This window comes from Chlorocebus sabaeus, chromosome 13, assembly GCF_047675955.1.
Source record: "Chlorocebus sabaeus isolate Y175 chromosome 13, mChlSab1.0.hap1, whole genome shotgun sequence".
Taxonomy (NCBI): domain Eukaryota; kingdom Metazoa; phylum Chordata; class Mammalia; order Primates; family Cercopithecidae; genus Chlorocebus; species Chlorocebus sabaeus.
The window spans coordinates 33,617,753-33,631,365 of NC_132916.1; the positions used below are offsets into that span (position 1 = coordinate 33,617,753).

The following is a 13,613-nucleotide window of genomic DNA, read 5'->3' on the forward strand; positions in this document are numbered from 1 at the left end:
GAGTGCAGTGGCACGATCTCTGCTCACTGCAAGCTCTGCCTCCTGGGTCCACGCCATTCTCCTGCCTCAGCCTCCTGAGTAGCTGGGACTACAGGCGCCGGCCACCATGCCCAGCTAATTTTTTGTATTTTTAGTAGAGATGGGGTTTCACCGTGTTAGCCAGGATGGTCTCAATTTCCTGACCTCGTGATCCGCCCGCCTCAGCCTCCCAAAGAGCCACCACGCCCGGCCTGAGATGCATTTTTTTCTGCTTCAAACCCTGGGTCTGCTAGAGCTCTTTGCATCACATCTTTTGGTCCTTTAGGAAATGAAGCTTTTTCCTGATTTGTTCCTTAGGAATAACCTCCAAGTTCAAGCTAAACTATACCTCAGGCGACTTGCTGCTATCTTGGATTAGCTATGACTTCCCCTTGTCCCTAGGTATTCACCGTGCTTCTTCCGATCCTGTCTTGGAGAGCTGATTTTCAGCCAGAACACACCTCATGGCCACTCTGGTTATTAAAATATTCTAGTAATTCTGTGTTGACTGGCAAAGTGCATGTCCTGAGCAGCCCAAGTGTCCAAGTCCCTCCCTCATAACCTGACTACCATGTTGCCACTGTCCAGCACTTGGAGGTCTCACATCTGACCCAGCTAAGAACCTCAGCACCTTGCAACAGGGTTCTGGTCACTGTCTAATTGGTCAACATAACGTACCTCCTCTGCTGCCTTGATGAAATCAAGGTTTCTTGTCAGTTTCCTTCATTCTTCCTCCTCTGTTGTAGGTTACACTTTACTGTTATGACTTTTCTACATACCTGTGTGCCACAGGTCTCTCATAGATCTGTCTCTAATATATCCCATCGGTTCTTAAAGTGTGCTCTCCAGACCAGCAGCAGCAGCAGCAGCAGCAGCAGCATCACCTTGAACTTGTTCAAATTCTCCAGCCCTGCCCAGAGCCACTGAATCAGAAACTCTGAGGTCCAGCAATCTGTGTTTGACAGGCCCCGGCATTCTGACGCATGCTAAAGTAAAAGAACCTGTGATTTATCACCATACTTACAAAGCCCTCTATCAAATATGCAACTTGTAATTCATGTTGTACATATTACTACTGAGTTTGTCACCAATATTTCATATGATATATGAAAGTCTTAAGACTTGCCAGATTTAAGTGGTGGTGATTCCACTTTTGGGAAGTGTAGGGGATGGTAAGATCAATATAGTTTAAAAAATTAATCTCCATAAGACAGAATATTGCTAGGTGTGGTAGAGACCAATTTTAATTTTATACCTTTGAATTAGTTCAGTTGACTGACAGTTAATCTGGTGTTAGTGAGAACTGCTAATACTCAGTATAAAAAGGGCTTGATATTTCTTGAAATGATGATGATGATATTCTCTTAGTGGTAGCTTGACTGGTTTTTGCGGGGAGATGTTTCAGAAGGGAAACTAATTCTTACGGAATATCTGTGTGCCAAGCACTATTAGAAGCACCTTCACTTGCTATCTCAATCCTCAGAACACTGAAACAGATGTACCCCCATTTCACTTAAGAAATTTTTATTTTATACATTTACTCAGAAAAATCACTGACGTTTTAGAGCCAGAAGAAAGCTAGCAACTCAACTTCTGTTATTTTTTACAAATGAGGACAGTGAAAGGTTAAGTGATTTGACCATCACATTGCTGGACAGGTGGTTCTCAAACAAATATGCTTCACTTAAAATATGTATAAAAACTCAGGTCTGGAATCCTGAGGTTGCCAGACTATCCATTCCTTAACAAATAACCAGCACTGTTTGCAGTAGGGGCAAATAAATTCCTTGGATAGAATTTTAAATACTTCCCCATAGAAGAAATCTCCCCATAGAAGAAAAAATGTTTAGATATGCACTCCCTTATTCACATGGCCTAGTATAAGATACAGCGTATGTACTTGACTTTGCCATATCAGCATTTAGGGCAAGTTTAGATATATAACTTAGCATTTTGTGTAAATCATCAGAAGGCCTTTATGGTCCTATCTATAGATGTGGGAAAATCTAGAATCCCTTCTATTTAATTAATATATTTCAGTTTGGTTACATCAAAGTCTTAACGTGTGGAGTTCGTTGGAGTAAACTTTTGAGTCCTTCTGACAACCAGTTTCTTCAACCAGGAGGTTAAACATACAAATCATTCTAGCACAGAAGTATCAGTGTGTATACTTTTAAGTGCTGGTGATAAGAACCACTGCATAGATCTGTGGTTGAAGTTTCTGCAGCCCAGAAGTGGAAAGTTAGAGTGAACAAAGGGACCATGAACTCGCCATCCTTTAGAAGACTGGCAGAGTTCTATCTTTCTATTGCTGCTGACAAAGGGAGCTGGAATCAGTTTCTTACACCCACGCAAATATTCCAGTTCTTTCACAACATCAGATAAAATGCCTAATGCCATTAATACATAGGTTCATCACCAGTAAGAACTGCCCTGCTGCTTGTTATTACATGAGCAACGCTTGCCATGTGTTTTAACTGGGCTCCTTGCAAAGAATCAGTTTTCATTCACCAATTGTTTTGAATCCTGGTGGCAAGCCCATCTCCCTTTTGTCTGAGATGTCCCCAGTGTGACCTGAGGAACCTGGGCAAAGGCCCAGCGAGAGAGTCTGGAAGCTGCAGACAAATCACCCAAGTTCTCAGACTGCCCAGAAGTCTGTGAGTACAGGAAGAGGGAGACTCTCCTCAGGGATTCCCAAATCTGGCTGTCAGAGTCATTGGAGAGCATTCAGAAAGTCCAAGCTCTGAGGCTACACCCTGAAGACTACACATTAGTAATTTATTATTACATGTATCAAGCGCTTACAGCAGACCAGCCCTGAAGGTTACACATTAGTAATTTATTATTAAATTTATCGAGTGCTTACAGCAGACCAGGTCCTCTTATAGGTTCTTTACACAAATTATTGATTCATGGAACCCTCACAACAATCCTATGTGGTAGGTACCACTGTTTCTCGGATGAAGGAATTGAGGCACAGAAAAGTTCTTACCTGAGTTTGTACAGCTAGGGAATGGCAGAGCCAGGATTTGAACCCTGGCAGTCTGGCTCTAGAACACACATTCTTAACACTATGCTTCTCTGGGTCAATTGAGAATATAACATAGGCGGTCTGCTTCCTCCCATCCACCTTAGGTCTTAGCATAAAGCATATGTCATATAGCAATAAAGCTGTCATAAAAATAAGCAAATGCCGGTTGTCAGGAGTTAGGGATGGCAGGGGGCAGGGGAGCGGGTGTGACTGTAAAGGGGTACTGGAAGGGGGTCTTTGAGGTGCTGGAAAGGTTCTATATTTTCTCTGTAGTATTGGTTACATGATTATACTCATGATAAAATGGCATCACACACATGGTACCAATGTCAACTGCCTGGTTTTGATATTGTACTACCATTTTGTAAGTGTAACCACTGGGGAAAATGGGTGAAAGATACACAGGACTGCTCTGTACTTTTTTTTGCAACTTCCTGTGAATCTATAATTATTTCAAAAGAAAAAAAAAGTCTATGCCTACTGTTGGCAAGCCCCATATCTATCAGAAGCCTGCCCCTTTAAGACTGATGTAAATAGAGATTGTTCTTGGAAGACAAACCTCATTCTGCTTAGGGTAAGAAAAGCACTCTCGGCTGGGCGCAGTGGCTCACGCCTGTAATCCCAGCACTTTGGGAGGCCAAGGTTTAGGCAGGTCACGAGGTCAGGAGATCGAGACCATCCTGGCTAACATGGTGAAACCCCGTCTCTACTGAAAATACAAAAAATTAGCCAGGCATGGTGGCAGGCGCCTGTAGTCCCAGCTACTCAGGAGGCTGAGGCAGGAGAATGGTGTGAACCCGGAGGCAGAGCTTGCAGTAAGCCAAGATTGCACCACTGCACTCCAGCCTGGGCGACGGAGCGAAACTCCGTCTCAAAAAATAAAAAAAAAAAAAAAGAAAAGAAAAGCCCCCTCAGTCTGGGCAGAGCAAGGGCATAGGGTAGTGGTGTAACAGGAGCTGAGCAAGGTCACCAACAGCACAGTCAAGCACTCTGCTGACTACACTACACCATGGGGGCTGGAACCAGTTCCTTATACCTTGCAGTGATTCCCAGATGACTAGTGCCCAGCTGTCTAAATGGGAACCCTGGGGAAAGAGCTAAATGCACACAGAATCTGTGCCCCATGCCTGGGAACCCTGGGGAAAGAACCAAATAAACACAGAATCTCTGCCCGACGCCTGGGAACTCTGCCTCAGTAGGTCAAGGACAAGGTCTGTTAGGTCACATTTTAAAAGCTCCCCAGGTGATATGAGCTTGAGAACTTTAGACTACAGAGTAGTGATAAAGCTGAATCTCCAGTAACATCACATGAGTCAGCCACCACGGAGACTGTAACACAATCCCTTGGTTTTCACAGGGTTGGTATGGCTCAGAGAGATAAGGATGATGTTCATGTCATGTATGAAAACATCCAAAGTATAGATACCCTTTCTGAATGCTATGTATAAACAATAAAATATTAAAACGAATTGCTTTTTCTTTTGCATCATTCCTATTTGGTTAATTACCAAGTTTCTCCTGGGAGTACATGTAGTTACAAATAAGAACATAATTTTATTACAAATGTCTTAGGCTATCAAGTATGTTGCTAAATTAAGAATTTTTTTTGTCTACAAGTAACAAAATTCTCAACCACCAACAGTAACATAAACAACATAATACAGGGCTCTGTTAGTCTCATATACTAAGAAGTCCAGAGTAGGTGGTTGCTGGTATTGGTTCTGCAGCTCAAGAGATTGGGGCTGACATCTCTGCAGTACTTGGCCGTTTTTTTTGTTGTTTGTTTTTTTGTTTTTGAGACAGTCTCACTCTGTCGCCAGGCTGGAGTGCAGTGGCAGAATCTCGGCTCACTGCAACCTTTGCCTCCCGGGTTCAAGCGATTCCTCTGTCTCAGCTTCCCGAGTAGCTAGGACTACAGGTGCATGCCACCATGCCCAGCTAATTTTTATAGTTTTAGTAGAGACAGGGTTTCACCATGTTGGCCAGGATGGTCTCGATCTCTTGACCTCGTGATCCACCTGCCTCGGCCTCCCAAGTGCTGGGATTACAGGCATGAGCTACCGCACCTGGCCTCGGCCTTTTCTTTATGGCCACAAGATGACAGCTGCAGCTCCAGCCTCTCCACATTCCAGACAGGACGAAGGGGAAGGGGCAGGACCACTGGCATTCTACTCCTGTCTCACTGGCCACAACCATCTCTTGTGGCCACCCGTAGCTGAGAAGGAGTCTAGGAAACTGAGTATTGTCCTTTCACAGTCTCTATGACAGAGACAGGAAAGGAAGATGGGGAGGGATTGGGTGTCGACGAGGCAACCTACAGTGTCTGCCACAGCTTTCAAATTACAATTTATCAAGTACTGTTTAATTAAATCTACAAACAGCTGATCAGATACAAAGTAATAAATTATCACAGAAAATATTGATATGAAAATCAAGCATAAGGATCTCCACTGTCAGTAATTCTACACATATGTATTGGTCTTTCATTCTCTGTTGGAACTAATTCTAGTTGTTTAAGCACTTCTGTTCCTTCAATCAATTGCCTACATAGGAGAAAAAATCAGAAAATTTAGTCAGTCATAAGTTTTCATATTTAACTTACATTCCGAAATGGAGTCCTACCCAGCTATAGTCAAGATTATTTCCTACAAATTAAATGAACATCAGCTCTAAGTATCCTACACCTCTCTGGATGTGCGCACTTTGCCACACCTACAGTACCCAGGACCATCATCCAGGCAGCTGGCCTCCTGCTGCAGCTCTGAGCTGGCTTCCTCCATCTGCTTGGCACCTTCCCCTCTGTTCATCTCCCTGCTGTCAGGGTGACTTTTTTTTTTCTTTTTTTTTTTTTGTTTTTTGAGACAGGGTCTCACTCTGTTGCCCAGGCTGGAGTGCCGTGGCATGATCTTAGCTCACTACAGCCTTGACCTCCTAGCTCAAGTGATCCTTCTGCCTCAGCCTCCTGAGTAGCCAGTGCTTACAGGTGTGTGCCACTAGGCCTGGCCAATATTTTTATTTATTTATTTTTGTAGAGAAAGGATCTTGCTATTGCCAGGCTGGTCTTGAACTCCTGGCCTCAAGCAGTCCTCCCACTTTGGCCTCCCAAAGTGCTGGGATTATATGTGTGAGCCACCACACCTGGCCAGCATGGTCTTTTAGAAATAGCAATCTGTTTTCATCTGCTTGCTCAAAACACAATAATTTCCCATTATCCTTAGGATGAAGACAAAAAATCCCTGCCATTGCCTACCAGGGCCTGCATGGTCTATCTCCCATGGCCTCTCAGGGAGGTTGGGCCACATGCTTCCTCTTGCTCTCTGCGCCAGCCAGACTGGCTTTCAGTACCTCAAGAGCTCCACACTCCCTTCTTCCACAGCTCCTGTGTTACTCCCCAACCCCTACCCTTTGGCATGGTCACCTCCTGGTCTTCCTTCAGACCTCAGCTCAGTCATCACTTCCTTGGGGAAGTTTCCCAGGCCACCTTGCTTATGTTAAGTTCCCTCTCTCTCCTTTAGAGAAGTTGCCAGGGTTGAAACTTTACATTTATTTGTATGCTTCTTTGACTGATTTCTAATTCTCTCATGACGGCAGGGATCATGCTTGTGCTCAGGCTCAGTGCCTAGCATAATGCCTGGCACACAGCAAGCACCTGACAACATCCACTGAGTGGCTGAATAAAAGACAGCTCAAAACTATGCTAGTTTCGACTGATGTGGTGACTCATGCCTGTAATCCCAACACTTTGGGAGGCCAAGGAAGGCAGACTGCCTGAGCACAGGAGTTCGAGACTAACCTGGGGACAACATGGTGAAACCCTGTCTCTATTAAAATACCAAAAATTAGCTGGGCTTGGTGGTACACGCCTGTAATCCCAGCTGCTCGGGAGGCTGAGGCAGGAGAATTGCTTCAACCCAGGAGGTAGAGGTTGCAGTGAACTGAGTTTGCACCACTGCACTCAGCCTGGGCCATAGAGTGAGACTCATCTCAAAAAAAAAATAAATAAATAAAATAAAATTTAAAAAAATAAAAAATAAAAAAAGCCATGCTAGTTTAGATCTCCATAGACACTTGCTGGCCATGAGCTAGAACTTTCTGGGGAGTGGAGCTAGACTTCTGATGGTTCTTTCAATTAAAAGAGGGCAGAGAGACAGGCCAAGACATAGGACTGGTGCCCGCTGTCAGTGCTTGGGCTGGGACAGTGGCTGAGGGGAAAGGTGCAACTTCCATCTCATGAACCTTTACAGGGGCATGGTCGGTGCCAACACCAACTGTACTCTAGCCCTCTCTTTGCCTTTGGGATCTATTTTTGCCATCCAAAAAAAAAAAAAAAACCACGACACAGGACAATACAAGACACGTTCCGAGGATGAAGGGCAGAGGATAAATAGATTCATTTCTGTCCAAAGACAGTACGAAGCCTGTTCTCCAACAAGACAAGATAAGCAAAGGCACAGAGACTGTTCTTGGGGTGATGGTACTATGGCCTGGCTGCAGCTTGGCTGGTAGTCTACAAATTGCGTCCAAATTACATTTCCAGCTCTGACTCAGCTTGAATATCCACCTCCTGGGATGCCACCAACTGGCTATCCTATAGGTATCCTAATATGAAACTTGTCCAACTTGAACTCATGATCTTCTCTCCCAAATCCTCCTCCTTATAGTCTCCATCTTGGTGAATGGTACCACCCCTCCAATCAGTTCCCAAATCGTAGGAGTTACTCTAGACCTACACTGCCCAGTATGGTCGCCACTAGCTACATGTGGCTATTTAAACTTAATTATAGGCTGGGAGTTGCAGTGATTCACACCTGTAATCCCAGCACTTTGGGAGGCTGAGGCAGGCGGATCACTTGAGGTCTAGAGTTCGAGACTAGCTTGGCCAACACGGTGAAACCCCATCTCTACTAAAAACACAAAAATTAGCTGGGCATGGTGGTGCATGCCTGTAATCCCAGCTACTTGGGAGGTGGAGGCATGAGAATTGCTTGAACCTGGGAGGCAGAGGTTGCAGTGAGCTGAGATTGCACCACTGCACTCCAGCCTGGGTGACAGAGTGAGACCCTGTCTCAAAAACAAAACAAAACAAAACAAAAACAAAAACAAAAACCCCACCTTAATTAGAATTAAATATAGTTCATTAGTCACACTAGCCACATTTCAAATGCCTAGTGGCCACATGTGGCCAGTGGCTGTCATACTAGGTCGTGCAGACTACAGGACATTTCCATCATCACAGAGAGTTCTACTGGACAGTGTTGGTCTGGACTCCTCTCAGGCCCTCACCCCCGACTCTAACTTCTTTTTTTTTGAGACAGAGTCTTACTCTGTCACCAGGCTGGAGTGCAGTGGCGCAATCTCGGCTCACTGCAACCTCCGCCTCCCAGGTTCGAGCATTCTCCTGCCTCAGCCTTCCGAGCAGCTGTACTTACAGGCACCTGCCACCACGCCCGGCTAACTTTTTGTATTTTTAGTAGAGACGGGATTTCACCATGTTGGCTAGGATGGGCTCGATCTCCTGACCTCGTGATCAGCCCACCTCAGCCTCCCAAAGTGCTTCTTGACTCTTAACTTCTCAATGTCTTGAGTTTGTCCACTTATCGCCTGCTCATCTGTACTGCTGGTGCTTTAAAGCAGGACTTCATTTATAGCCTATTATAACCATAGCTTCTTAAGTGGTCTTGCTACTTCCTTTTCATTCTTTGCCAAATCATTCCTCACTTCTGCTAAAGAGATTTTTTCTTCAAAATGAGAAGCTGGTTGTGTTGCTCACAATGTAAAATTCTCCCATGGTCCCCATCACCTTTGGGTGAGGCTCGTGCTCAGCAGCATGGCACCCATGGTCCGTTGGGAGCTGGACCCTTGCTGACCCTTTTTTTTCCTTTCTTTTTTTTTTTTTTTTTTTTTTTTTGAGATGGAGTCTCGCTCTGTTGCCCAGGCTGGAGTGCTGTGGCCAGATCTCAGCTCACTGCAAGCTCTGCCTCCCGGGTTGACGCCATTCTCCTGCCTCAGCCTCCTGAGTAGCTGGGACTACAGGCGCCCACCACCTCGTCCGGCTAGTTTTTTGTATATTTTAGTAGAGACAGGGTTTCACCGGGTTAGCCAGGATGGTCTCGATCTCCTGATCTCGTGATCCACCCGTCTCGGCCTCCCAAAGTGCTGGGATTACAGGCTTGAGCCACCGCTCCTGGCCAGCTGACCTCTTACCCAGCCTCCACCCTCTCCATTCTCCCCTAGGCACTAAGCTCTGCCCAGACCAGATGACTTGTAGATAAGATGCTCTCTTACTCCTCAGGGCCTCTCTGCAAAAGCTCTTCAATTTTCCTAAAATTGATTTGACTCATTGTAATTTCTAGCTTCTTTATATGGCTAACTTCTACGTGACTTTTCACTCCTCAACTCACCTTCTCATGACACTTTCCATGACCCCCTCCCACCTTACAAGTCTCTTAAAATGAAATAATTTCCCCTCCAACTAACCCCCCTCTACCATGGGTGCATGTGAATGGAGAGCTTACAGGCTTGTTTTGTGATATTCTTTTCCTACGAGCCCACTGGGCCAGCCATGCTCTGTGGATTGCTACAGTCGTTCCTGAAGGACATTCCCAGTGTCATCCATCTGAGGGATCATGTACCTGAAACCAGGCTTGGAAGGAGTGCCTGTCTTGGATGAGAGAGGAAAATTCTGTATCTCTCTGGACCTTGCTAACCATGTCTGGGCTTCCAAAAGCTCAGACATACCTGGGGATACTGAGAGATGATAGGGAAGAGGCAGCTCTACAACTGGGAAGGAAGGTATCCCTGAAGGAGCTCTATTTCATTAGTTTAAATAGATTATCTAGTTGCCTATTATGTTTTACCTTTCTGCTTCTCCCTTAGCGTTCTGTAAGGTCTTGTTTAAATATTCCAGCCCAGCCTCCACTGTGATTTGGAGACCTTTTTTTTTTTTTTTTTTTTAATTTTGGAGATTTAAGGAATACACTGAGATCCTACTTGAGGCAGAATAGCAGAATAGAAGGAGGGCAGTGCCTCCCTGAGGCTAGAGTGACGATGATAAAAATTAGAGATTTCCCCAAGAGGAAGGTGGATCATAGAGAACAGGAACCATCAAAAGGACACCGAGTGCTCTCCACTCCATTGCCACCCTGTAAGGCTCTGTGTTCACTTTGGTGAAAGGAGTTGGAGGGTGTTTTCTTTACACGGTTTGCATAGCCCATGTCTCACTGTCACATAGCTATTGGCTATTTGACTTATTTTTCATAACATACTGTAAGCTCCCTGAAGAGCAGGGATTGTACACTGTCACTCTTTTTCCCCAGCACTGAGTACCATGAATGGCATACTGCAGGTGCCTAACAAAATTCTGTTTGAATGAGCTGAGAAAACAGCAGAAGTGAAGGCTGAACAAAGGATGTGGGGCCAGAGAGTGGAGGACCTGGAATGCCACTCTAGACTTCAGGCTGTGCAGATGTGGAGATGGTAATGGAGGCACTAAAAGTTTTAAAGTAGTCATGTTTGTGTTTGAGAAAGGTACCTTTAGCTGAGATATAAAGGATCACCAGGAAGTTGGTAGAGGATAGAGACTGTCAGCAATATGACAGAGATTTCAATGATCCAAGAAATGTTATTTGGATTTAAATGATCCAAGAAATGTTATCTGGATTTAAAACTATTTTTTTTTTTTTTTTTGAAACGGAGTCTTACTCTGTTGTCAGACTGGAGTGCAGTGGTGCAATCTTGGCTCACTACAACCTCCACCTGCCGGGTTCAAGCAATTCTCCTGCCTCAGCCTCCTGAGTAGCTGGGACTACAGGTGTGCGCCTCCATGCCCAGCTAATTTTTGTATTTTTAGGAGAGACGGGGTTTCACCATGTTGGCCAGGCTGGTCTCGAACTCCTGGCCTCATGATCTGTCCACCTTGGCCTCCCAAAGTGCTGGGATTACAGGTGTGTGCCACTGCGTCTGGCCTTAAAACTAATTTAATAATGCATTTTCAAACTCAGAATACAATTTATTTGGGACCAGGGAAAACTTAAGTCATTATTTTATGTTATGCATCTATTAATGTAATGTTATCTCTTTAAAGATATCCTATGGATGAAAATACACTTTCTATTTTTTCAACCTGGAAGTATCACAGAAAGCATTACATGAAAGGAATTATTGTAGTTAAAATGAACACTGGCATGAAATTCCAGGTGCTGGAGCCTCAGTAATTATCCCTATGGAGTGGGTGGAACAAATCTAACAGTTATTCAGAAAAATCCAAACACTTTACACTATCTCAGGGAAGACGAAGTAAGCCCTGCCTCATATTCATTCAGTAATTAAAGAGAGATATGAAACACTGGAGTGATGAAAAGTATTTCCATCATCCATTTTAGATCCACATGCTTTTAAGCATCTTGCTAACAATATTCTAATAATAACTATTACCTGTGATGTTTCCATAATTAAAATCGTTCAGTAAAAATAGTTACATGTAACTTGACTAGTTTTCATCTACCTATTCATGATGTACATGGACAATTAATTAAATGACTTCACCTCTTCACTTCTACATATTAGTATATCTATATTATTAAGCACTGTGGTATGATTCATAGTAATAAAGAATTGATAATATCCTTAAGGCTGAAGACTGATAGGTGGATAGAGACACAGAAAGAACATTATTATGACTATGCCTAAATGGTTTCTGTTTTTATTTTTTTATTTTGTCTTGTATATTTTTTTTGAGGTAGGGTCTCATTCTGTTGCCCAGGCTGGAGTACAGTGGTACAATCATGGCTCCCAGGCTCAAGCAATCCTCCCACCTAAACTTCATCAGTAGCTGGGACTACAGGCACATACCACCACACCCAGCTAATTTTATTTATTTATTATTTTATTTATTTATTTATTTTTTGAGACAGACCTTGCTCTGTCGCCCAGGATGGAGTGCAGTGCACTCATTGCAACCTCTGTCATTGCAACCTCTGTCTCCCAGGTTCGAGCAATTATCCTGCCTCAGCCTCCCAAGTAGCCGGGACTACAGGTGCACGCCACCAGGCCTGGCTAAATTTTTGTATTTTTAGTAGAGACGGGGTTTTGCCATATTGGCCAGGCTGGTCTCGAACTCCTGGCCTCAAGTGATCTGCCTGCCTCAGCCTCCCAAAATGCTGGGATTACAGGTGTGAGCCACTGCACCCGGCCTATTTATTTATTTTTGAGACAGAGTCTTGCTCTGTCACTTAGGCTGGAGTGCAGTGGCATGATCTTGGCTCACTGCAACCACCTCCCATGTTCATGTGATTCTCCTGCCTCAGCCTCTGGAGTAGCTGGGGTTACAGGCACACACTACCATGCTTAACTAATTTTTGTATTTTTAGCAGAGACGGGGTTTTACCATGTTGGGCAGGCTGCTCTGGAACTCCTGGCCTTAAGTAATTCACCTGCCTTGGTCTGCCAAAGTGCTGAGATTACAGGCATGAGCCACCATGCCCGCCCAGCTAATTTTTAATTTTTTTGTAGAGATGGGGTCTCACTGTGTTGCCCAGGCTGGTCTTGAACTCCTGGGCTCAAGCAATTCCCGACCTCAACCTCCAAAAGTGCTGTGATTACAAGCCTGAGCCACTGTGTCTGGCCATTTTCTGTGTTTTTATAGATAGCAAACTTCTTTGCAAAATATTTCTTAAATACTTTTGTCTCTATTTGTATTATTTTTGCATTTAAGCTCTATTTTTAGCTACCTATACACTATATACAATACTTATCCAAATATTTTTAAATGACATTTTGCAGGTGTGAATATTATATAGACAGATCTACAATATACATACCCAAAAGCCACAAATTTTCTATCTAGATAAGGAGTTGCTTGCAGTGTGATATAGAATTGTGACCCGTTGCTGTGACGGCCTTTGTTGGCCATTCCAAGTACTCCTCTTTTATTATGAGGAACTGAAAAGTTTTCATCTGGGAAAGACAATAATCAGTAGGTCATTAGCACATTTCTATTATCTCAATTTATTGTAACATATAAGGAACAAATAGAACCCTTGGTAACACTCTCAATCATATTTATCAATGGATTCCAAATTATAAATACTCTATTTATTTCAAATTACTTTCAAACATTCAAATGGGCTGTTAAAAAAATAAACTGTAAAACCTCATTAGAACTATTGGAGCATTCAGTTTTAGTTTGTCTTTACCATAAACAAGTGTGCTAAGAAAATTAATAATGTACAAGGAAATATATACAGTATTCTAATCAAGAATAAAGGTCAGCAAACTTTCTCATGCTGTTTTGGTATTTCTTTCAAACTACCACCACGCTCATTAAAAACACCACCTCTGAGAAGTCTTTCGTGGATCTGACCTTTCCCCTGAACCCCAAGCATCTTACACATAGTTCTTGGACAGTCCTTATAACACTCTATGTAATTATTGGTTTACATGACGTTTCTTCTCTAGTAGGTGAAGGCAGGAACTGTGTCTCCTCGTGGCTTTGGCTCCAGGCTTCCTAGCACATTGATTGGCATAAGTGTGGCCCTAAATGTTTGGGCAGATTTCCATTCCATGT

The 13,613-nt window shown here is 43.7% G+C and overlaps 1 protein-coding gene across 5 annotated transcripts in view; it reads right to left on the reverse strand.

The window, feature by feature from the left end:
- Positions 1-2,836: 2,836 nt before the first annotated feature.
- The window catches only part of PPIL6 (peptidylprolyl isomerase like 6), a 46,309-nt gene continuing 35,532 nt past the window's right edge, over positions 2,837-13,613 (reverse strand). For 4 of the 5 annotated variants that reach the window (XM_073022408.1, XM_008007364.3, XM_008007363.3 and 1 more), the window contains 2 exons: positions 12,868-13,003; positions 2,837-5,592 (listed from right to left, as the gene is read on the reverse strand). In XM_073022408.1, coding sequence (XP_072878509.1) covers positions 5,481-5,592; positions 12,868-13,003 — 248 coding nt within the window. In that variant the 3' untranslated portion in view covers positions 2,837-5,480. The remainder of the gene's footprint in view (positions 5,593-12,867; positions 13,004-13,613) is intronic. The other variant, XM_073022409.1, reaches the window with a different exon arrangement.